This window comes from Salmo salar, chromosome 24 (assembly GCF_965601325.2).
Source record: "Salmo salar chromosome 24, fSalSal1, whole genome shotgun sequence".
Taxonomy (NCBI): Eukaryota; Metazoa; Chordata; class Actinopteri; order Salmoniformes; family Salmonidae; genus Salmo; species Salmo salar.
In genome coordinates, this window is record NC_138314.1 from 33,319,443 (window position 1) to 33,343,764 (window position 24,322).

Consider the following 24,322-nt stretch of genomic DNA (forward strand, 5'->3'; position numbering starts at 1 on the left):
GACCCCTTGACTTTTTCCACATTGTTATGTTACAGCCTTATTCTAAACTTGATTATTGTTTTTTTCTCCCTCAATCTATACACAATACCCCATAATGACAAAGAAAAAACAGGTTTTTAGCAATGTTTGCAAATGTATAAATAAAAACGTATATTACATTTACATAAGTATTCAGACCTTTTACTCAGTACTTTGTTGAAGCACCTTTGGCAGCGATAGCCTCAAGTCGGTATTTGGGGCGTTTCTCCCATTTCATCTCTGCAGATCCTCGCAAACTCTGTCAGGTTGGATGGGGAGCATTGCTGCACAGCTATTTTCAGGTCTCTCCAGAGATGTTAGATTGGGCTCAAGTCCGGGCTCTGGCTGGGCCACTCAAGGACATTCAGAGACTTGTCTTGAAGCCTCTCCTGCATTGTCTTGGCTGTGTGCTTAAGGTCGTTGTCCTGTTGGAATGTGAACCTTCGCCCCAGTCTGAGGTCCGGAGAGCTCTGGACCAGGTTTTCATCAAGGATCTCTCTGTCCTTTGCTCCGTTCATCTTTTCCTCGATCCTGACTAGTCTCCCAGTCACTGCCGCTGAAAAACACCCCCACAGCATGATGCTGCCACCAACATGCTTCACTGTAGGAATGGTGTCAGGTTTCCTCCAGACGTGACAATTGGCATTCAGGCCAAAGAGTTCAATCTTTGTTTCATCAGACCAGAGAATCTTGTTTCTCATGGTCTGAGAGTCCTTTAGGTGCCTTTTGGCAAACTCCAAGCGGACTGTCATGTCCCTTTTATTGAGGAGTGGCTTCCGTCTAGCCACTCTACCGTAAAGGCCTGATTGGTGGAGTGTTGCAGAGATGATTGTCCTTCTGGAAGGTTCTCCCATCTCCACAGAGGAACTCTGGAGCTCTGTCAGAGTGACCATCGGGTTCTTGGTCAGCTCCCTGACCAAGGCCCTTCTCCCCCGATTGCTCAGTTTGGCCGGGCGGCCAGCTCTAGGAAGAGTCTTGGTGGTTCCAAACTTCTTCCATTTAAGAATGATGGAGGCCACTGTGTTCTTGGGGACCTTCAATGCTGCAGACATTTTTTGGCACCCTACCCTGGATCTGTGCCTCGACACAATCCTGTCTTGGAGCTCAATGGACAATTCCTTCGACCTCATGGCTTGGTTTTTGCTCTGACAGGCACTGTCAACTGTGGGACCTTATGTAGACAGATCTGTGCCTTTCCAAATCAGTCCAATCAATTGAATTTACCATATGTGGACTCCAATCAAGTTGTAGAAACATCTCAATGATGATTAATGGAAACAGGATGCACCTGAGCTCAATTTTGAGTCTCATAGCAAAGGGTCTGAAAACGTATGTATGTGTTTTTTTATTAATTTGCTAAGCATTCTAAAAACCTGTTTTCGCTCTGTCATTATGGGCTATTGTGTGTAGATTGAGAATAAGGCTGTAACGTAACAAAATGTGGAAAAGGGAAGGGGTCCTTTCCCGAATGCACTGTAGTAGGCTATAGATTGAATAAGCTTTGAATAGTTTCACGTTTAAATAATATTCACAGTTTAAATAACAAATATTCACCGTTTTGAGTATCACAACGTCTATCCATTCATTATACATCACAACAAGCGCTCGATACTACCGGTGAGCAGCAGCTTGGAGAGATTCCCCAGTGAAGCGCGCGGCCGCGTGCTGTTATCGGGCATGGCGGATGGATGACCCACATGTAGGAGCAGCAATCAACCTGATAACTGACGGCAAATCACAATTTGTAATGACAGGATGTGTCGGTGAAAAGCTACACAAACCTTTGTACTCAGATATAGTTCTGAACAATACCATTGGGCGCATGCTTAGAAATCGTGGATCATTTGGAAGAAATTGCTCTGAGACCATGAGTTGCAGATGGGGGACGGAGCTGTGGGTACGTAGAACTGCGCAAATATTTCCGTTAATGAAAGTTGTTCTTGCTTTTAGCTGATGGTCAACCTTATGATCTGTTGAGGTACGAAGTATTTGTGTATGTCTTTGCAACAAAGTAGCGCGCGAGCATAACGCTCATGCTGCCATGAAGCTTCTCTGCGCGTGCATGCAGGCTTCATTATCGGAGGTATAGGCTAGTAACAGTGGCGGATTCTATACTGGGTCGACTGTTGCGCTGTTGGCTACAGAACCGGGTTTTAGTCACGCTGATGGATATACGTATTTGTATTTCTTATGAACCTCAATATCTATCCCCCATGTTGTCTACGTGTAAAGCTAGAGTTGCTTACACTATAATTCCCTATGAACCTATTCCAATCACTAAGTCATTGCAAATGGGGTCCATACCACGGGTCTATACTCTGCAGATACAGGAGCTACGCTACAGCGTGTAGCATACAGCTGCATTGTGGTACAGCTACATAGTAGCGACTCTGGCAACATGTTTCATTTGTAACATTGTAGCGAGCGCGGTATTGTAGGCAACGCATTTGGGAATGTGTTTCTTCCGAGTTGTCTGTCTCATTTCACCTTATTATAATAATTATGATGATGATATTATTATTATTATTATTATTAAGAAGAAGAAGAAGAATAAATGAAAAGACTATTGAGACTCTAGAACAGCGAACACGACGTTTCTGCGCTCACAAAAGGGCCTATTGCAAATCTCGGAGACGGTGAAGTCCAACATGACGAATTCAATATTTGCAACGATTGTTTTCTTTTGGAAAATGGAATCTAGCCTATAGTTCAATAGGATTGTTCTTTTATTTTATTAAGTTGTTTAGATGTGCCAGCCTATGCGTGTGCACAAATAGGCCATTGAATGCATTGCATAGATGCAAAAGTACATTGTTCATTTGAGTGCACAACATATAATACATATCCCACCGCACTGACTGAACCCCAATAGTCCTATTATGTTCACAATTTACCTCCTGTATCTTATGTTGTAGGCCTACATACAGTTGTAGCCGTACAACAGCAGAAAGTAAAGTAGCAGCAGAATTACAGACCTAGTGTTGCAACAAAGACTGATGTACACTATCCCTATCTAATTTAACCATTATAGCTCATTGCTATTCATTTTTCATAAACATTGCCTCAAGCCTGCAAAATAAAATAATGTTCTTTAGGAAGAAAAGGCACTGAGATAATTTACGTAATTTAGCAGACACTCTGGAGCGATTTACAGGAGCAATTAGAGTTAAGTGCCATTCTCACATCGGCAGTATTGCCACCTAGGGGATTCGAACCGGCAGCCTTTCGGTTACTGGCCCAACGCTCTTAACTACTAGGCTACATGCCGCTTCAGAGCCAGTCTTGCCAGGGCTAGTTATTTGTTGTGAGTTTGAGAATTAACTTATTGCTTTGTTTTATAATTTATTCTCATTTCTCTCTTTTCTTACAGGACCAGTTTGACAACTTGGAAAAACACACCCACTGGGGCATTGAGTTTGTGGAGAAGTATACAAAATTTGTCAAAGAGAGATCTGAAATTGAAATCAGCTATGCAAAGCAAATCAGGTAAGGGCTGGGAAAACATTACCCTCATCACTCCCCATTTTGATACTGTCTGTCTCTCATGGCAGAGGTGTGACCCCTTGAGTACAGGACTACTAAAACATGTTTTGGTATGTTTTGTTGATTTGAGTAACTTTGATAAAACACTACAGAGCCTGTATCACCAATGTCGTCTAAGTCATGTTACAATCAAGTGCAATGTCACGAGGTAATGCTCTCGAAGAGTGACAAAATTATCTGTGGGATTCAGATTTTGTTTCAACATTTCTGACATGCATACACCAGGCCAACAGGGCCCTGTGGTAAAGTAATATTACTTTGCTCTAATCTATCACTGCACATTACAATGTTGTAGTTGAAAGAGAATACCTTCTCAATAACCTACCTGCTTAAATAAAGGGCAAAAATACATGTATAAATATCAGCCCACTTCAAAGTGATGTTCTAAATTCAGAGGTGAATGTAGGCCTACCTAATGGTGGTAGTTAATGTAACAACAAAGTGAGATGGATTAGAAACAGATACAGGCCTTTAACTTGATGCAACCGGAAGTGTAGGTTGCGTAGGTAACACATTACCATGGTTACTAGGTTATCCATAGCAATGACCCACATTTGTTATCCTCCAATGGTCTTGGGAGCTTCCCACTGTATAATATGGGAGTACTTGCCAGACAGTGATAGTCTCTGACAGAGTAGTCCCCGGGGACAGTGGATGAGTTCCATCGCTGTCTGCCGTTCACTCACCAAGGAATACACACCAGCAAATTCCTGCATGCATAATGAACCAACCTTGATACCTTGTATCTGGAGAACATTATAAAGGGTTCTCTGGAGAACATTATAAGGGGTTATCTGGAGAACATTATAAAGGGTTATCTGGAGAACATTATAAAGGATTATCTGGAGAACATTATAAGGGGTTCTCTGGAGAACATTATAAAGGGTTATCTGGAGAACATTATAAGGGGTTCTCTGGAGAACATTATAAAGGGTTCTCTGGAGAACATTATAAAGGGTTCTCTGGAGAACATTATAAAGGGTTCTCTGGAGAACATTATAAAGGGTTATCTGGAGAACATTATAAGGGGTTCTCTGGAGAACATTATAAAGGGTTATCTGGAGAACATTATAAGGGGTTTTCTGTGCCTCAGCAATAGTGCTGCAATCAGCTCTGAACTGGATTGTCCTATCGGTGTGTTTTGTTCTCCAGACAGTATCATTAATGGCACCATTTTAGATTGCACATGAGGTGTCTTGTTAAATTGTGACTTTTCAACACCAACCATAATAGATTTGAATTCTTTACATATGTTGATGGTACAGTTGATAGTATATTGATTTAGGAAACCATAGACTAAACACATCAGAATATGGACAGCACGGATTGGACACTGAATGGAGGAATTAAGCCTTTATAAATTAGGCAAAAAGCTCCAAAAGAAAAGCAGGGGTTTAAACTGGCCAGAGAAGACAGACTAGGGTCTTATGAGTCATTTTATTTCCAACGGGTTAACGTGAATCTGGGCGTATGGAATTTGCACCATGTGCTGTTGTGTCAGGATCCAGATTTGTCATGTGGCTGCAAGCAGACAAAAAGAGGTGGCTGGCACGTCTGGCAATCTGCTTAGCAACACATAAGAATAGATGGTCTGGAGCAGAGCACAGTGAGTGGAGGCTACCAGTGATTCATGGGGAGAAATGTATTCTGGAATTCTTGCCACTGTGTCATTTCATGGTAGCCTCTGTATCTGCTTTCAATAGTCCACTCAGAGGATGCATATTATATTACATGATGTGAAATATCTTCCATTTTTCTTTTGAACCATAAGTGTCATTGTACAGATAGTATGATGATATTTCAAGATGAATCTTGCACATCCAGTTGTGCTTTCACAGGAAGGCTCTATCCCCAGTTGGATGAATCATCCTGAGATTCACGATAAAGCTAAGGGATGACTTCCCCTCTCATGCTGCTCTTTCTTGTCCAATCACACTGTTGTTCATAGAGATGTGTACATATGAGACCCAGATGCAGAAGTACAGAGAGGATAATCTGTCACTTGTCAGGATCAAAATTCTAGTTGCCCATTAAATATATTAGTAGGCTTCTGGATTACCCCTCTCTGTTAGGGGTCACCATAAAGCAGGATTTAGCATCGTGAGAGACCTCCTGAGCCCCGTCCATTCATCAACAGATTTTGACATCCTGTCACTGGGCGTCCCTTCCCCATGAGTACACAAATATACTATATTTTTGTTTACATGTGTCCCTCTGTATCTCTCCACAGTGACCTCATTTACAGTGTATTACATGTTTTCTACACCTGTACTGAATTTTGTTTCCATTCCGTAACAGAAACCTATCGAAAAAATATCAGCCGAAGAAAAACTCAAGAGAGGAAGACGAATACAAGTGAGTGAAATGTAAATACATAAAGGATTAATGTTCACTATATCAGGTTGACCGTGCACATTAATGTGACTATTCTTTTTGTGATGAATTCATGAAGTCATGTAATTAATTAGCTGATTTCCTATCTCCACTCGTTACCGGCTGTTAGTGGGTAAAAATAGCTGTTTCAGATTAACATGGCTAGACTCTCATGGCTTGCAGTGAAACACTCCATATCTGCCCTGGAGGTTACTGTGTAGCTAAAGCCAAGGTTATTTCCAGATGGATACATTTTTTTCATCAAGAAGTTATCCTTCGTTGTATGTGCTAAACAGTTGGACAATTCCAAGACACATGTGCATAGTGACTGTTTGAGAGAAAATTAGAGACATTTCTTAAGGCAAGGGAGGAAGCCTTTGAAGAAAGTAGTGCCAGATGAGGGGGGAAGGGCTATACGGACTCCCATGACGCTTAAACCGACTAACCACCCTTAACCCTGACCCTAATCCTTACCCTAACCTTGACCTAATTTTAACCAATTCTAAAGTGAAATATCGGTTTAAGCATCAGGGGTGTCCATTTAACCTTTTCCAAATGAGGGTGTTATCCGTGTCTTATTTCCCCTCCTTAGTCACTAAAACACAAAAACCCAAATTCTAAGTATGTCCTGTCGTTCAAAGACCCTGTCAAAGTGGTCTGTAAATTCTATCATTTTGAATATTATATAGTCCATAATATACAGTACTTATACATTTTTTCTTATGATATTATATGACCAAATATATTCCTCTCTGATAGTGGAATGTGCTGATAATTTTCTGTAGAAGTATGACATTAATATTTCTCAGGATGTATAATAATAAAGCTGTCATGATTAAATGTGAAAAAAGTTTTTAAACACATTTCGTGGTCACGTCTCGTCTTGTTACCAGGTACACGTCCTGTCGGGCCTTCCTGATGACCCTGAACGAGCTGAACGACTATGCGGGACAACACGAGGTCATGGCTGAGGATCTCACCACTCACATCATCTGTGAGCTGACGCGATACATCCAGGAGTTGAAAGCAGAGAGGAAATCGGTAAAACATCCCTTTTCCTGTGTATCGCTCGTTCAGACATGACTTGAATTCTCCCAGATCGTGATCATTGGCAGCTCAACCATTTTGTAGTGAGGCTATCCAGAGATTATGGATGTCACATGATCTGAACCAAACCAGCCAATCCCAGGTCAACCAGTGCATGGTGCTTTGGAAACCATAACAATCAGATCAACAAATGTGCAAAATCAATTGCTGGAGCAGATACAAAAATGCTATTATGTCATTGGTGATTGTCATTGCTCTGTCCGACACAGCCAGGGATCAAGCTGATAATCTGTCATGGTGTTGATCATCATTTTACACCAGCCCATCCAGTAAATCCCGGGGTTAGAACTGGGTCAAGTATCCAGGTCAATGGATTGGGAGCAGGTTGACACTAGTGCCCCCACCCATCCATAGTAGCCTCCACTGCTGATAAGTGGACCAGGCCTCTGTCTGGAGCTGGGTGGCTGGAACTAATATGACATGGGGGGAGGGGTGTGTATGATAAGAGCAATGTATAACACACACACACACTTTTGTAAGGCTTTGGTTTTGGCCTCTTGTCTGACAACATGTCTTTGACCATGGCTCAGCTCAGAGAGAGTTAGTTCTTTTTAGTTTTTTGAAACCAGCTTATTTCAGGCCTGCCATTCCTGTTGCATTATTTCGATTTTCTAACCTGTAGTAAAGATAGATTTGATCGATAGCTCACTCCGACGTATGTTTTTTCATTTATAAAATTCCCAAATGGAACATGGTGTAGTTAAATAAGGTCCTGATACCAGGCATTGAACATTAGCTTTGAAAGCCACACCAATGGTTTACGTCTCCTATCATTTAAATTCAACTCACAACAAAAGCAGAAGTGCCTTTAGAGCCTTCAGTGAGATTCCGTAAGTGCCCTTGGAGGTGGTTGCATATGCTGTGAGGAGCATTAAATTAGTCAAGAATAAACACATCAGCAAATCTCTTTAGTCAGTTTAGTTTTGGCTCAGTAGTTTTGATTCCATGGAATGGTTAAGGAGTAGATGTGTCTTTTTGGTGGGGATGTTGTGTGCTTGTAGTCTACAGTGCGTAGCTCTTCCATTCATCATAAGGAGTGTCATAAGATATTTCATAAGAGATGTAGAAGTCTCTTGACTGTCTAGTTCTAGATACTAAACTGTTCAGGGTTCAAACCACAAATGATTCTACTGCTGTTTATGCGTCTTTTAACAGATTAACATATACCATTTTTTTTGCAGCATTTCCATGATGGCCGCAGAGCTCAGCAACACATTGAGAATTCTTGGAAACAACTAGAATCCGTAAGTGTCCTCCTGAGGTAGGAGTAATTGAAGAGATACACGACTGAACCATTCCAACTTGACATGTGAATTGCTTCTTTTCAGAGTAAACGGAGATTTGAGAGAGACTGTAAGGAGGCGGATAGAGCCCAGCAGTACTTCGACAAGATTGATGCTGACATCAACGTGACTAAAGCGGACGTCGAAAAGGTAAGTTATAGACTGACGTAGAAATGTTCACTCCTACACACAACTGACTTGAGCTCATCACGTGTGTGTGTGCGTGCATGCGTGGGCCCACACGCATGCGTGTGTGCGTTTGGCGCCGTGTGTGTGTGAGAATGTGCAGCTACTCTTAGTCGCCACTCCACTCCACTCCTACTCATAAAGCTGTGAACATGGTTTGCGTGGCAACAGCTGCACTGACAAGAGAATGCTGTGGCCCTCTTTGAAGTGGGGTAGGAGCCAAATATGAATCACTGCTGGTAGACAATGGTATAGTGCTTCATGGCGCTCCAGCAATGGGCTTTTGTCATTGTTCGCTCTAAACTCAGTTCCTCAGATGCAAACCCAGCCGTGTTACTGTACCAGTGCAATGCCGATTCCAAAAAACATTGCTATTATTTCAGTACTGATTAGATAAGTGCTATTTCAGTATTGATTGCAAAAAACAGTTTACCATGTCTATCAGGTATCTGATCTGTCTAATGTAGACACAAAGCTATCTCAATGTACAGTAGTGGCAACAAGATTGAGTTTAAACAGCCACTGCTAATTCCAGTTAACATAAACCACCACTAACCAAAAATCAATGGTAGGGATGGGGGCAAATGTGCAGTGTTGAAAACATTTGGCCAAATCACCTGTAACTTTAAACCAAGTCAAAGAGTTGATTTCAGTTGATTTAGCCATGACATTGCACGGTTGCCTACAACTGTACAAAGATGCAAACAGTTTGCAAACCTTCTCAGGCACTATTGACATCACGCAGTGAAATGTACCACCTAAATGTACAAGTCAAGAATCTCAGAAAGCTAACACGGACTAACCAAACAGAATAAGTTATCATTAAACGTTAATATACATTTTGCGTGTCAGTTATTGTTGTACAAAGTCACCTTCCCTATGAAATTCGTTGAAAACGATACAAGCAATGCCATAGTCAAAGTATAAAAAACTATATTCCACATTAGGTACCAGTCAAAAGTTTGGACACACCTACTCATTCAAGGGTTTTTCTTTATTTTTACTATATTCTACATTGTAGAATAATAGTGAAGACATCAAAACTATGAAAGAACACATATGGAATCATGTAGTAACCAAAAAACTATTAAACAAATCAAAATATATTGTACATTTTAGATTATTCAAAGTAGCCACCCTTTGTCATTGACAGCTTTGCACACTCTTGGCATTCTCTCAACCAGCTTCATGAGGTAGTCACCTGGAATGCATTTCAATTAACAGGTGTGGCTTGTTAAAAGTTAAGTTGTAGAATTTCTTTCCTTCTTAATGCCTTTCAGCCAATCAGTTGTGTTGTGACAAGGTAGGGGTGGTATACAGAAGATAGCCCTATTTGGTAAAATATCAAGTCCATATTATGGCAAGAACAGCTCAAATAAGCAAAGACAAATGACAGTCCATCATTACTTTAAGACATGAAGGTCAGTCAATCCAGAAAATGTCAAGAACTTTGAATGTTCCTTCAAGTGCAGTCGCAAAAACCATCAAGCGCTATGATGAAACTGGCTCTCATGTGGACCACCACAGGAAAGGAAGACCCAGACTTACCTCTGCTGCAGAGGATACGTTCATTAGAGTTAACTGCACCTCAGATTGCAGCCCAAATATATGCTTCAGAGTTTAAGTAACAGACACATCTCAACATCAACTGTTCAGAGGAGACTGCGTGAATCAGGCCTTCATGGTAGAATGGCTGCAAAGAAACCACTACTAAAGGACACCAATAATAAGAAGAGCCATGCTTGTGCCAAGAAATACGAGCAATGGACATTAGACCGGTGGAAATCTGTCCTTTGGTCTGATGAGTCCAAATTTGAGATTTTCGGTTCCATCCACCATGTCTTTGTGAGACGCCGAGTAGGTGAACGAATGATCTCCGCATGTGTGGTTCCCACCGTGAAGCATGGAGGAGGAAGTGTGGGGGTGCTTTGCTGGTGACACTGTCAGTGATTTATTTAGAATTCAAGGCACACTTAACCAGCATGGCTACCACAGCAATCTGCAGCGATACGCCATCCCATCTGGTTTGCGCTTAGTGGGACTATCATTTGTTTTTCAACAGGACGATGACCCAAAACAGACCTCCAGGCTGTGTAAGGGCTATTTGACCAAGGAGAGGGATGGAGTGCTGCATCAGATGACCTGGCCTCCACAAAATCACCTGACCTCAACCCAATTGAGATGGTTTTGGATGAGTTGGACCGCAGGGTGAAGGAAAAGCAGCCAACAAGTGATCAGCATAATATGCAGTCCAACTCATCCCAAACCATCTCAATGTGTGGGAACTCATTCAAGACTTTTGGAAAAGCATTCCTCATGAAGCTGGTTGAGAGAATGCAAAGAGCGTGCAAAGCTGTCATCAAGGCAAAGGGTGGCTACTTTGAAGAATCTCAAATCTCAAATATAGTTTGATTTGTTTAACACTTTTTGGGTTACTACATGATTCCAGATGTGTTATTTCATTGTTTTGATGTCTTCATTTTTCTACAATGTAGAAAATAGTAAATATAAAGAAAAACCCTTGAATGAGTAGGTGTGGCCAAACTTTTAACTGGTACTGTAGTTCAAGCCTTTTTGCAGTCTAGATGTTCATTAGTAGTTCATTCAGTACATTACTAATAAATTAATACAACTTTCACATAATTAGGACGTCTAAAACCTGTCTGTAGTGCTCTGAAACTAACTCTGTTTCTGTTTTCCATCACGTCTTATAGCGGTGCTATCTCAAGGTAGGTTTACCAGGCGTCTGTATGTCTTTAAGGATCTGTCTCTATGTTCAATGTACACCCGTAGACATACACTACATGGCCAAAAGTATGTGGACCCCTGCTTTTGAACATCTCAATCCAAAATTATGGGCATTAATATGGAGTTGGTCCCCCCTTTGCTGCTATAACAGCCTCCACTCTTCTGGGAAAACGTTCCACTAGATGTTGGAACATTGCTGTAGTGACTAGCTTCCATTCAGCCACAAGATCATTAATGAAGTCGGGCACTGATGTTGGTCAATTAGTCCTGGCTCGCAGTCGGCATTCCAATTCATCCCAAAAGTGTTCGATGTGGTTGAGGTCAGGGCTCTGTGCAGGCCAGTCAAGTTCTTCCACAATGATCTCAACAAACCATTTCTGTATGGACCTCCCTTTGTGCACAGGAGCATTCTTATGCTGAAACAGGAAAGGGCCTTCCACAAACTGTTGCCACAAAGTTGGAAGCACAGAATTGTCTAGAATGTCATTGTATGCTGTAGCATTAAGATGTCCCTTCACTGGAACTAAGGGGCCTAACCCGAACCAATGAAAACAGCCTCAGGCCATTATTCCTTCTCCACCAAACTTTACAGTTGGCACTATGCATTCAGGCAGGTAGCGTTCTCCTGGCATCACCACACCCAGATTTGTCTGACGGACTGCCAGATGGTGAAGTGTGATTCATCACTCCAGAGAATGTGTTTCCACTGCTCCAGAGTATAATGGCGGCGAGCTTTACACCACTCCAGCTGATGCTTGGTATTGCGCATGGTGATCTTAGGCTTGTGTGTGGGTGCTCGGCCGTGGAAACCCATTTTGTGAATCTCCCGACAAACAGTTCTTGCTTCCAGAGGCAGTTTGGAACTCAGTAGTGAGTGTTGCAACTGAGGACAGACAATTTTTACACACTATGCGCTTCAGCACTTGGAGGTCCTGTTCTGTGAGTTTGTGTGGTTTGTCACTTCGCAGCTGAGCTGTTGTTGCTCCTAGACGTTTCCACTTCACAATAACAGCACTTCCAATTGGCCGGGGCAGCACATTTGACTGACTGACTTTTTGGAAAGGTGGCATCCTATCACCTTGCCACGTTGAAAGTCACTGAGCTCTTCGGTATAGCCATTCTACTTCCAATGTTTGAGATTGCATGTTTGTGTGCTCGATTTTATACACTTGTCAGCAATGGGTGTGTCAGAAATAGCCAAAGGGGTGTCCACATACTTTTGTATATATAGTGTACTATTGCTGGTTTCACTCGCTGGTTTCACTCGGAACGTCATTTCAAAATAAGATCTCCAAAGACTTGGAAGGGACACAGTTATTGGAATGGGTATTTAAAGTAAGAAACTTCTGTGGTCAGTTAGTGGGTACATTATTCCTAAATGGTAATTGAATGATACTCCAGTGAATAGACGCATTTATAAACATATTAATATGTAAACATGTAATAAATATAGGCACAAATAAAATGCATCATTGTTTAGATTGCAAAGTATAATGTCATGCATACAAAATGTTTTGTTTTGTTTTCTGTGAGTCCTGTTATGCTATGGATACAGTTCTCAACAGTCTGCTGAAACAACTTCCAGATCTTGTCCTGTCAGTGTACAGTTTGTCTGTGCTCATCCTGTATCTTTGTGGAGTATGTGCATGCTAAATTAACCTGCTTTCTTTTGTTATTGTTGTTTGTTATGGTCAATGTTTCCGTCATCTGGTCATCATAAACATTACATGTGAATTGAGGAGCTGCGTTACATGACATTAACCAATGGTCTTGACTTCCTGGCATGGTAAAATACACATTCTTGACACTATAGGGGAGGCCCACTCCCAGCAAAGTAACACCGCATAGTTCAGCTTTGACACACATACAAATGATGACCTGAGGGTTAGTATAACTCTACTATGCTTTACTATATCCACTATCAACACTCCTCTCTCCCTCCAAGAGGAAAGGAAAGCCACAGAATTCTAGTTTCCTGCCACTAATGTATCTATGGTCTAAGCGCTTCCCTTAGCCGTTCTTCCTTGTCTTGTTCGACGTGGCAGAGGAGGTTTAAAGCCATATGAAATATTAATTGACACTGTTAAGATCCTGGAATGTCAGATGCATACATGTAACTGTAATAAGAGGATAAGGGTGGGTTGGTTCTACTCTCTCATGATCATTTGATGAAAATATATTTTTTGGGGGTGAATAAAGTCTCCACACTGTATACAGTCCTAGGCCACGCTTGGGTATTTTTTTTACAACACGCTGTGGACCATAACGACAGTGGTACTTATATAATGTGTGGTTTTGAAATTTGTGTTGTTTTTGTGCTTTAACTCAAGCATACTATATGTCTGTATGGGGGTTTCAGTTCAATATTATTCACATTCTGTTTATCATTTTTAAATATTGACTTTGCTTTGTTCAATGTTATGCGTGTTAACACACAATGTACTTTGTCAATGTTCTGTGGAAGTACGCAAGGTTTACAGTCCCACTTGTTGGCGTGCGTGCAAATCTTTAAACCCTCTCTGAACTCCCTCTCGGTATACAGGCCAGACAGCAGGCCCAGATGAAACACCAAGTGGCAGAGGACAGCAAGAATGAATACCTCACCTTCCTGCAGAAGTTCAACAAGGAGCAGAATGCACATTATCATACCCTCATACCTCACATCTTTCAGGTAGTTCACCTCACTCACAGTACCGGTTGATTGGAAGCGCTTCGGGGAGAAACTCACTGCATTCACCGGTGCTCAGTGCTTGACTTGGGCAGGAGCTCACTGGAGCTCCTCAACATTTCTACTGCTTGAGCACCTGCACCTCATAGAATATTTGCTCAAAACTATTATGGAGCTCCTGCACCAATACATCAACAGTACAGGCACCCAAAATGAGTACCGGCACCTATTTCAGTACTAGTAAAGTACTGCCAGTACTCACATCCACCCTGTTCACAATATAACTGATTTGTATGTGATTGGCAACTCACAATCCTATTTTAATCAAAGAATGTCTTCTTTACTGCAGAAACTACAGGAGATGGAAGAAAAACGTATAGAGAGAGTGGGAGAGTCTATGAAGACTTACGCAGAGGTCGATCGGAAAGTGTTACCTATTGTTGGCAAATGTTTAGATGGCATGACCAACGCAGCAGAATCCATAGAGCCAAAAATGGTTAGTAGGGCTACTGCATGTTTATAACATGGTTCTTGTTATGTACAGTCATTTTACATAGTGACAAACTGCGAGGAAAGTGCATAGAAAAATCAGTTATACATTTCAGTGAAATCATTTGACTGGATTTCTATATAAAAGAGCGGAGAGAATATTATTGCATTTGTTCTATTCGCTGAAGCGGTAAAGGGTTAGCAGCCCACTAAATATAGGAGGAGAAGATAAATTATTCACACCATCAAAACGCTGACTTTGGTGCTTATTTAATGGTTGTCCCACTTTCACATTAATGAAATGTGATTGTTGCTAGGCAAAGTCAACACGGATGTCGTCACCGATAGTGACCAGTTTTATTCTATATCTCAAAGGAATCCAGTTTTGGGGCATTTGTTGACATACACATTTACTAACGGTAAAAAAATACAAATAAATACAGTAGCGTGAACTCAGTTTTACTATGTATCTGAGATCAGTGTTGGTCTAGGATCAGCCCCCCCAACCCCCATTCATTTATTATTGTGAAGATAAAACTCATCCTAGATCAGCACTTGTACTCTAAAATGCTTTCTGTGGTGTGTTTGAAGAGCCATGGCTTTGCTGTAATTGTGTCTCCCTGCGCCAGATAAGAGTTTAAAATGCCGTAGTTTTGAAGTTGGCTTCCGTGAGGAATACTTGTACTTTAAAGTGCAAATGCGTTTCTGCAATTTGGTTCATTTTGGTGCCCTCAAGCTGAAATGCATTTGGTAAATATTCATAATATTCTGTCTGTTATACATTAATGAACTCACTATCCCCAACAGGACACCAAGCATGTGGTGGAATCCTACAAGTCTGGCTTCGAGCCACCTGGCGACGTAGAGGTTGAGGACTATAGTCTGTCTATGAGGCGAACAGTGTCAGAGTCCAGCTATCTAAACTCGCAAGGGGAGAGCAAGCCCAGCCGCAGCAACAGCAGGGGAAAACTGTGGCCTTTTATCAAGAGAAACAAGGTAAGGACAACACCATCAGTCCACAAGACTGTCCTCTACCTACTGTACTAGCCAGGGCCGCGTTCGGCAAGGCACCACGCTGTGGCATGTTCAGGCACAAATATATGTTGACGAACACACGCACATCTCTGACATGAAGAATAAGGAATCCTATCCACTCTCGTCATTGAATTTCTATTTGAAATGTTCCACAATGTTTCTACAACTGCACGTGGCCCAAGTGTCCGACTGAACGCGGCCCTGGTGTCCGACTCAAAGCGGCCCTGGTGTCCGACTCAATGTGGCCCTGGTGTCCGACTCAATGTGGCCCTGGTGTCCGACTCAACGCGGCCCTGGTGTCCGACTCAATGTGGCCCTGGTGTCCGACTCAAAGCGGCCCTGGTGTCCGACTCAATGTGGCCCTGGTGTCCGACTCAAAGCGGCCCTGGTGTCCGACTCAATGTGGCCCTGGTGTCCGACTCAAAGCGGCCCTGGTGTCCGACTCAATGTGGCCCTGGTGTCCGACTCAACGCGGCCCTGGTGTCTGACGGAATGCGGCCCAGGTGTCCGACTCAACGCGGCCCAGGTGTCCGACTCAACGCGGCCCAGGTGTCCGACTCAACGCGGCCCAGGTGTCCGACTCAACGCGGCCCAAGTGTCCGACGGAATGCGGCCCAGGTGTCCGACTCAACGCGGCCCAGGTGTCCGACGGAATGCGGCCCAGGTGTCCGACGGAATGCGGCCCAGGTGTCCGACTCAACGCGGCCCAGGTGTCCGACTTAATGCGGCCCAGGTGTCCGACTGGACTGCAGAGGGATTCTTTTTTTTGTATTATGAAATAAATGCTTGTTGGAAACACTATTTCTCTAAATGTTCAACTTGTGCTGGACACAGTGTCTTAACCGCTGCCGTCTTAAGTGTTGGTAACCAGATTCTTTCTGTTGTTCTTCCATCATTTCTGGTGTTACTTTTCCTGATTTCGTTCTGTTATTGTTTTGTTCCATACCACTCCATGACCCTTACCCATAGCTTATGTCTTTGTTAGCTTCCCCACGCCAACCACCCCCTCCCCCCCCATCACCTGGTGCCGTGCACAACGGCCCCCAGTCTCCCCAGCAACCCAGTGAGCCCCTCTCCCACCGCCTCAACGAGTTCATGACCTCCAAACATAAAATGCAATGCTTAAGGAGTCTGAAGCGTGGGGTAAGTTGATTGTGTACAGGGAGATTGACTCTGTGCTTATGACATTGACGTGGTGCCTATGGGCTACTGATAGTGGCTCCTACTGTTGCTCGTTCCCTTTGAATGGCATCTGACCTGGCCTACCACCTGCAGACAATCTTATGGAAGTTGTGTTTGTTTATTCAGGCACTGTGTCCAAATTTCCAATTTACGATTGGTGTGTGTGTGTGTCATGTTGTTTAAGATTTGTTTATACTGTAGGTGGACAAAATGCTGCAAATGGCGAATTAACTGTTCAGACTGACATGCCATGTATCTTAATATCCACAACCCTTCATTGCTGCTTGTACGGTGTCATACTTCCGTCTCAAAGTTTCAAGCGTATGTTGACATTGTGTCTTTTTCGTCCCATTGTCTCCCCTCACTTGGAAAGCTTTCTCTCAAGCTGGTAAGCACGACTGTTTTCATAACTCTTCAGATGGTTGATGATTGTGGTTTTGTAATGCACACATTACAAATGCAATCTACATCACTATAGAGGAATCTAAAGGGTGTACTTTCAACTAAATATGCTCATCTCAGATCTCATTGTTGCTGACAACAATAAAGTGCAGTGAAAAAGTATTTGCCCCCAAATTCCCCTGTGTGAAAACATTATTGCCCCCTTACACGCAATAACCGGTTGTGCCACCTTTAGCTGCAATGACTGCAACCAAATGCTTCCTGTAGTTGTTGATCAGTCTCTCACATCCCTGTGGAGGAATGTTGGCCCACTCTTGCATGCAGAACTCCTTTAACTCAGCGACATTTGTCGGTTTTCAAGTATACTGCTCAAAAAAATAAAGGGAACACTTAAATAACACATCCTAGATCTGAATGAAAGAAATAATCTTATTAAATACTTTTTTCTTTACATAGTTGAATGTGCTGACAACAAAATCACACAAAAATAATCAATGGAAATCCAATTTATCAACCCATGGAGGTCTGGATTTGGAGTCACACTCAAAATTAAAGTGGAAAACCACACTACAGGCTGATCCAACTTTGATGTAATGTCCTTAAAACAAGTCAAAATGAGGCTCAGTAGTGTGTGTGGCCTCCACGTGCCTGTATGACCTCCCTAAAACGCCTGGGCATGCTCCTGATGAGGTGGCGGATGGTCTCCTGAGGGATCTCCTCTCAGACCTGGACTAAAGCAGCGAGACATGATGTCCCAGATGTGCTCAATTGGATTCAGGTCTGGGGAACGGGCGGGCCAGTCCATAGCATCAATGCCTTCCTCTTGCAGGAACTGCTGACACACTCCAGCCACATGAGGTCTAGCATTGTCTTGCATTAGGAGGAACCCAGGGCCAACCGCACCAGCATATGGTCTCACAAGGGGTGTGAGCATCTCATCTCGGTACCTAATGGCAGTCAGGCTACCTCTGGCGAGCACATGGAGGGCTGTGCGGCCCCCCAAAGAAATGCCACCCCACACCATGACTGACCCACTGCCAAACCGGTCATGCTGGAGGATGTTGCAGGCAGCAGAACATTCTCCACGGCGTCTCCAGACTCTGTCACGTGCTCAGTGTGAACCTGCTTTCTTCTGTGAAGAGCACAGGGTGCCAGTGGCGAATTTGCCAATCTTGGTGTTCTCTGGCAAATGCCAAACGTCCTGCACGGGGTTGGGCTGTAAGCACAACCCCCACCTGTGGACGTCGGGCCCTCATACCACCCTCATGGAGTCTGTTTCTGACCGTTTGAGCAGACACATGCACATTTGTGGCCTGCTGGAGGTCATTTTGCAGGGCTCTGGCAGTGCTTCTCCTGCTCCTCCTTGCACAAAGGTGGAGGTAGCGGTCCTGCAGCTGGGTTGTTGCCCTCCTACGGCCTCCTCCACGTCTCCTGATGTACTGGCCTGTCTCCTGGTAGCGCCTCCATGCTCTGGACACTACGCTGACAGACACAGCAAACCTTCTTGCCACAGCTCGCATTGATGTGCCATCCTGGATGAGCTGCACTACCTGAGCCACTTGTGTGGGTTGTAGACTCCGTCTCATGCTACCACTAGAGTGAAAGCACCCCCAGTATTCAAAAGTGACCAAAACATCAGCCAGGAAGCATAGGAACTGAGAAGTGGTCTGTGGTCCCCACCTGCAGAACCACTCCTTTATTGGGGGTGTCTTGCTAATTGCCTATAATTTCCACCTGTTGTCTATTCCATTTGCACAACAGCATGTGAAATTTATTGTCAATCAGTGTTGCTTCCTAAGTGGACAGTTTGATTTCACAGAAGTGTGATTGACTTGGAGTTACATTGTGTTGTTTAAGTGTTCCCTTTATTTTTTTGAGCAGTGTATATTAATTGTTGTGATATTTGTTCACTCAGGTTCCCTTTATCTAATATTAGGTTTTGGTTGAAGATCTGATAACATTCAGTATAAAAAAATATGCAAAAGTAGAGAAAATTAGAAAGGGGGCAAAAACCTTTTCACAGCAAGGTAGATAAAGACATTAAACATATATAAAACAATATAAAAGTCACTGCTCCATGGCGTTAGGCTTCTTTTAGTAGGAGTATGTCTGGGTGTTTATTTGGTGGTTTGTTTTTTCATAGGGTTCTGGCCCTGAAGATTGTAGTCACCTGCCTCCTGAACAGAGGAGGAAGAAGCTCCAGGCCAAAATGAATGACATCAACAAGGAAATACAAAAAGAGATGGATCAGAGGTAGAGTACATGTGTGAAAGTCCAATTGTGAATCTAGATAAGGAGTTTTAAACTAACTCTGGTCTATTTAAAAACGAGAACAATTCTTCAATATGAATGTATGAATGTGTTGTAGGGATGCTCTGTCTAAAATGAAGGACGTGTACATAAAGAACCCACACATGGGGGACCCCAACAGTGTGGACCCACGATTAGAGGAGATCTGCCAAAATATTGACAAGTTACAACTGGATGCAAGGAAATATGAAGTAAGTTGAAATGTTACAAAGGATCCATGTCGATGCATGTTAGATATTTTATGTTTGCCAGAGTATGTTCTAGTGGTGGTGCTGACGACTTCAGACCACACACTAAGATCTGGGTTTGAATCCTGTGTCTGAGTCTTTCACCGCTGACTCTCCCCTCATTTTCCCCACGCCGATCCAAAATAAAGAAAAAGGGAGTGGTATTCCACACGCTAGTTCATGTATGTCTGTATTGTTATATTCGTATTCTTATCTTTTATTGTTGTTGTTGCATTGTCAAGAAGGTAAGCATTTTGTTGGACGATTAATAAACCTTGACATGTATCATCAAGTACAAATCAAGTATTGTTGAGTCTAAACCTTTTGATGTCTGTCTGCAGGCCTGGCTGGTAGAGGTGGAGACCAGGTTAGCAGAGAAGAGTGACCCACAAAGACCACCAAGTGGATTGTACAACTCCCAGACTACTACACCAGTCAACAACAACTGTGCACATGTCAACCGAGAGAGGTAGAACCTATGTGCCCCTTACTATATCTCAGAAACAGTGGACTAGCAGACGGGGAAAAAAACACAGCCAAACCTCGCGCTAGCTAGCTAACAATGTCTGTCACAAGAGATTACCATATGTTTTGACTAAAACTTGTTTGTGGGCTTGTTGCACATGATCTATTATGCTCTAAATATTACTGACAAGGACTGTCTATTGACTCAATGTATGCGTATTAATACTGCTTTAAATGTATGGGTTTATGGATTTGACAAATCTCACCAGGGCCATATGTGCAACCTTGAATGATATATTTGGGTTTGCACCAGTGGAGGCTGGTGACTTGAAAAATGACACATATAGTATCCATGTTGTTGGTCTTTACTGTTGCTCTTCATGTGGTTAGCCCGGACGGAAGCTACACAGAGGATCATAGCACAGAGCATCACCTCAAATCTCGGAGCACCGACTTTGATGACGACTTTGATTACGAGGAGCCACTCCCCACTATCGGAACCTGCAAATCACTCTACCCTTTCGAAGGTATGCCAAGGCCCCTTCTGGAAATATGTGTTGTTGTTAGATTGGGGTTTGATGTATTTTTCAGAACAGATGTCTCGCCTGGGTCAAATAACAGGGAAGCGGCTTCTTCCGTCATGTAAAAAAAAAAAGGTCTGCAAAGAGGATTTCAATCGTCGGGGCATATTCAGAAATGTAAACTTTATGTCATTACATAGGTTATTGTTAAATGATTGCAAATGAACTTGGTGCTTCGCATCACCCTGCGAGAGTTTTTCACATGAACGATCTACTGTTGGTGCAGCATAGGCATTTTGGAAGTAAGTAACATTTTAACACAGTCAGCTGTAAAATAACAGTAACTTGCTGTTTTCTCTTTCCTGTCTCCCCTTCTCAGGTCAGAATGAAGGCACCATTTCCATGACCGAGGGGGAGCTGCTGTATGTCATAGAGGAGGATAAGGGTGACGGGTGGACGCGGGTGCGCAGGAACGAGGACGAAGAGGGATACGTACCCACATCTTACATCAAGGTCTTTTTCGACACAAATGCCAAAGGTGCTATGACATACATATAATTGTCATTGTTTGAGAGAGGGGAAAACAAATATCCTGACATTTCAACCCCCCTGAACTCTGGTGTTTCAGAAATATCCCAGAATCATTTGAGACGGAACTCTCAGAACAACGGACTGTATTTACATTTGTACTTGGGCTTTTTACGTTCTACCATTTTGCACCCGTTGAAACTCATTTTGGAGAAGTGTTTGTTCGTGTGTATGAAGACGTGTGGATGTGATAAGTTGTCAGAACCAAGTTAAGTTGTCTCGACCCCACTGTCGATATCAGCTACGCCTTGCTTCTAGCACTAATAATAATAACCAATGTCAATTTATTGATTTATTTGACCAACAAAATACAGTTTCTCATATTAGAGAGCATTGCATCTAAACATATCAATTTCTATTTGGAATGGCTATTATTGCATGCCTGAAGGGAGACTCGTTATGCTCTGCACGCCTCCACTGCATGTCAGCTATGCCTTGCTTCTAGCACTAATAATAATAACCAATGTCAATTTCTTGATTTATTTGACCAACAAAATATGGTTTCCCATAGAGCATTGCATCTAAACATATCAATTCCTATTTGGAATAGCTATTATTGCATGCCTGAAGGGAGACTCGTTATGCTCTGCACGCCTCCACTCCATTGCATTAACTGTACATCGCATATCTGCACTTGAGCAGCAACCATCATTGGCAGGGGATTACTGTAAGATTGCCTCTCTGCTTCGCAAATTAAATCAGTTGTTGCATGTGGCATGTTTCAAAGAGGACATGCCTGTTTACACAGTAAAGAAAAAGAACATGGCTTGCATGATATCTTGATTAGGATGGTACAACAGACTAGTAATGTATTCTCTTCTTCAAACTGTTGTTGACTCCTCCAAAATCTGACAAAGGGGCTTCATTGAAGCTCCTAAATTACTGAATGTCGTGCCAGGTTTACAGTGGTGTTCTCGACAGACAAACGTTCATTTCATTCTGAGACACATGGTAACGCACCCACCACCATTCTATCATTGGCATGTGATTCATTTATTTTTTAGAATGAATAATATCCCTGCTTTGCTTTTTTTATTTGATACGGAGTTGTTCTGCATGCTTGAGCCAATGGATAAGTCAAATCAGATGAATGAACATAGTATTGCAACCAGGTGATATTCCTCTGTTTGGAAAATGATTAGCATGTAGCCTCAAGTTTTCTGTATGTTGATTTGCCATTGACGGTCAGAAACATGCTCTCGTGCAGCATAGACTCAACTCTAGGGAAACGTAATCTGCCACAATAATTGTCAGAATGTGAAGGAATGTCATGGAATGACTTTCCTCGTGTCTTGATGCATCACCTCTAACATGTCGTGTCATTTTTGTTTGTTTGCTTTTTTTGTTTGCTTTTTTTCTTATTGCAGATTCCTAAAAGTCTTTGGCTCGCACAGGGATGGCAGGGCACAGGTCCTTCAAAAAGCGCCCTCCTCTTAAAACTGTAGTCAGAGAGACGACAGACTAAAGGGACAAGTTGCAAGGCAGTCCAATTTGCGACCCAGTACAGAAATCCATTGTGTGGTTCTGTTGAATGGAGCAAAAACAACACACATTGCGGGGCAACCTCCATTTCTAGTCATTTTCCTATTGATTGTTTCTGCAAGCTTGCTTGTTGTTTTTCTAACTGCAGATGAGTATGTTCATGTTGTGGCTGCTTGCTATTCTACTGTACCTTGAGCCCAGGGGCGGTACCTGTTTAAGGGGAGGGGGGAGTCTGAGACGGCCTTGTTACATATTGACTATTCCAAACCTGCCTTCAAGCTATCATCACAACAAACACTACACCTTAGGAAAATACCCATGGAAAACACCACTACACTTGGGCTGGAATTTAATTGCTTAATCCCCATGGCAAAGAAAAAAAATCCACTGTGTCTGCGCCACAAAACAACATGTTTACAGTAATGTCAATTAGATAAAACAGAATACATCAGTCTTTCTTAGCACTGGAACAATGTTGCTGATTTTCCAGGGGAATTCAATTCCAGCTCTTATTCAACACAGTAATGCCTCACGATTACTGTACACACCCACATATCTATTTTGGGGTATATAGGTTATATACCGATCATACTTAAATGACACTGATTGTTGGCTTGCAACAAATCTGCACAAATTTGTTTTGGCACCAATTTTACTTTTGAGTTTTAGTTGGAAACTTTGACAAATGAGTGCATTGTGTTATAGTCTGACTCAAGCACTCAGTGCAGGTCTACTGGTAAGCATACAATCTGAGCGTAGATGACGGATCTCTCATTTTGCTTTCTCCTATTGCCTTTCAATATGAGTGACAGCTGCTCTCTCTGCTACACCGCCATACAGGCAGTAACTACGGTGATTGTCTCACAACTCTTTCTCCGTCTCTCACACTTTGTGTTTCCTTTTCTCTCTCTTTCTGGCTACTTGTGGTGGCGGTAGCTACTCTTCGGTTGGCGCTGTGTTTCTCTACGCATGCATGCTTGCCCTGTCATGCCTGTGCCAGTCCTATAGGGGGTCTGACTATCTATTACGTTAACTCATAACTTATGGGATCCCACCTTGTTCCTTTCTTACCCTGTGTTTGTGCCTGTGGTTTTGTAATTTTAACAAAACGTGTTTGTAATTTCTTTTGTCAATGCAAGCATGACCATTTTGCTTTCTCAATGAATTATTGATATGTCCATGCAGTTTTGTCATCTTCCAGAGAGACACTGACAGTTTCATATCTCACTTCTGTTTTAAAGCTTATTTTCACTGAAGTTATTCTGGGAGCTGCAGCTCTTTGCATTAGCTGATTACCAACCCAAACTGACAAATGGCAGTATTTGTATGTCTACTGATAGAGATGCGAACTGAAGTTTCAGTGTATTCTAGAAGTATTTTGTGCTTTGAATTCACTGTGTACTGTTCCTTATACTGTACAGAACTGGTGTGAAAGCAAGGTTTGTTTCTTGACTGTTGACATTAATGATGTAATTATATACTCTGGTGTGTGATATGTGATAACTATATGCTAAAGCTTGGAATCATGTCTTTATTTTAAGTTTATTTATTTTATAGTCAAATAATGTCCGTTTTATTTATTTTGAGAAGAATAATACCTCTGTTCCACGTTGGGATTTGTTTCATCTAGAAATGTTTTCTGAAATTTAATATACTATGTTGGAGTTTGGAAATAAATGACACTATGAAATGGAA

General features: G+C 42.5%; 1 protein-coding gene across 5 annotated transcripts; it reads left to right on the forward strand.

Moving 5' to 3' along the window:
- Positions 1 to 1,653: 1,653 nt before the first annotated feature.
- On the forward strand, positions 1,654 to 24,322 carry LOC106585778 (formin-binding protein 1). Of its 5 annotated transcripts, XM_082968670.1 has the most exons (18): positions 1,655 to 1,915; positions 3,389 to 3,504; positions 5,860 to 5,916; positions 6,828 to 6,975; positions 8,223 to 8,285; positions 8,370 to 8,474; positions 11,225 to 11,239; positions 13,801 to 13,929; positions 14,276 to 14,422; positions 15,223 to 15,411; positions 16,420 to 16,593; positions 17,006 to 17,020; positions 19,178 to 19,287; positions 19,403 to 19,535; positions 19,913 to 20,040; positions 20,427 to 20,563; positions 20,937 to 21,095; positions 22,513 to 24,322. In XM_082968670.1, exons 1-18 carry the CDS (start codon positions 1,703 to 1,705, stop codon positions 22,518 to 22,520), a joined length of 2,046 nt encoding a protein of 681 aa, XP_082824796.1. In that variant the 5' UTR covers positions 1,655 to 1,702; the 3' UTR covers positions 22,521 to 24,322. The 5 variants fall into 5 exon arrangements, with proteins under 5 accessions (XP_082824795.1, XP_082824798.1, XP_082824796.1 ...); XM_082968669.1 differs by having other exon boundaries at positions 1,654 to 1,915; positions 20,937 to 24,322; XM_082968672.1 differs by lacking the exon at positions 11,225 to 11,239 and having other exon boundaries at positions 1,654 to 1,915; positions 20,937 to 24,322.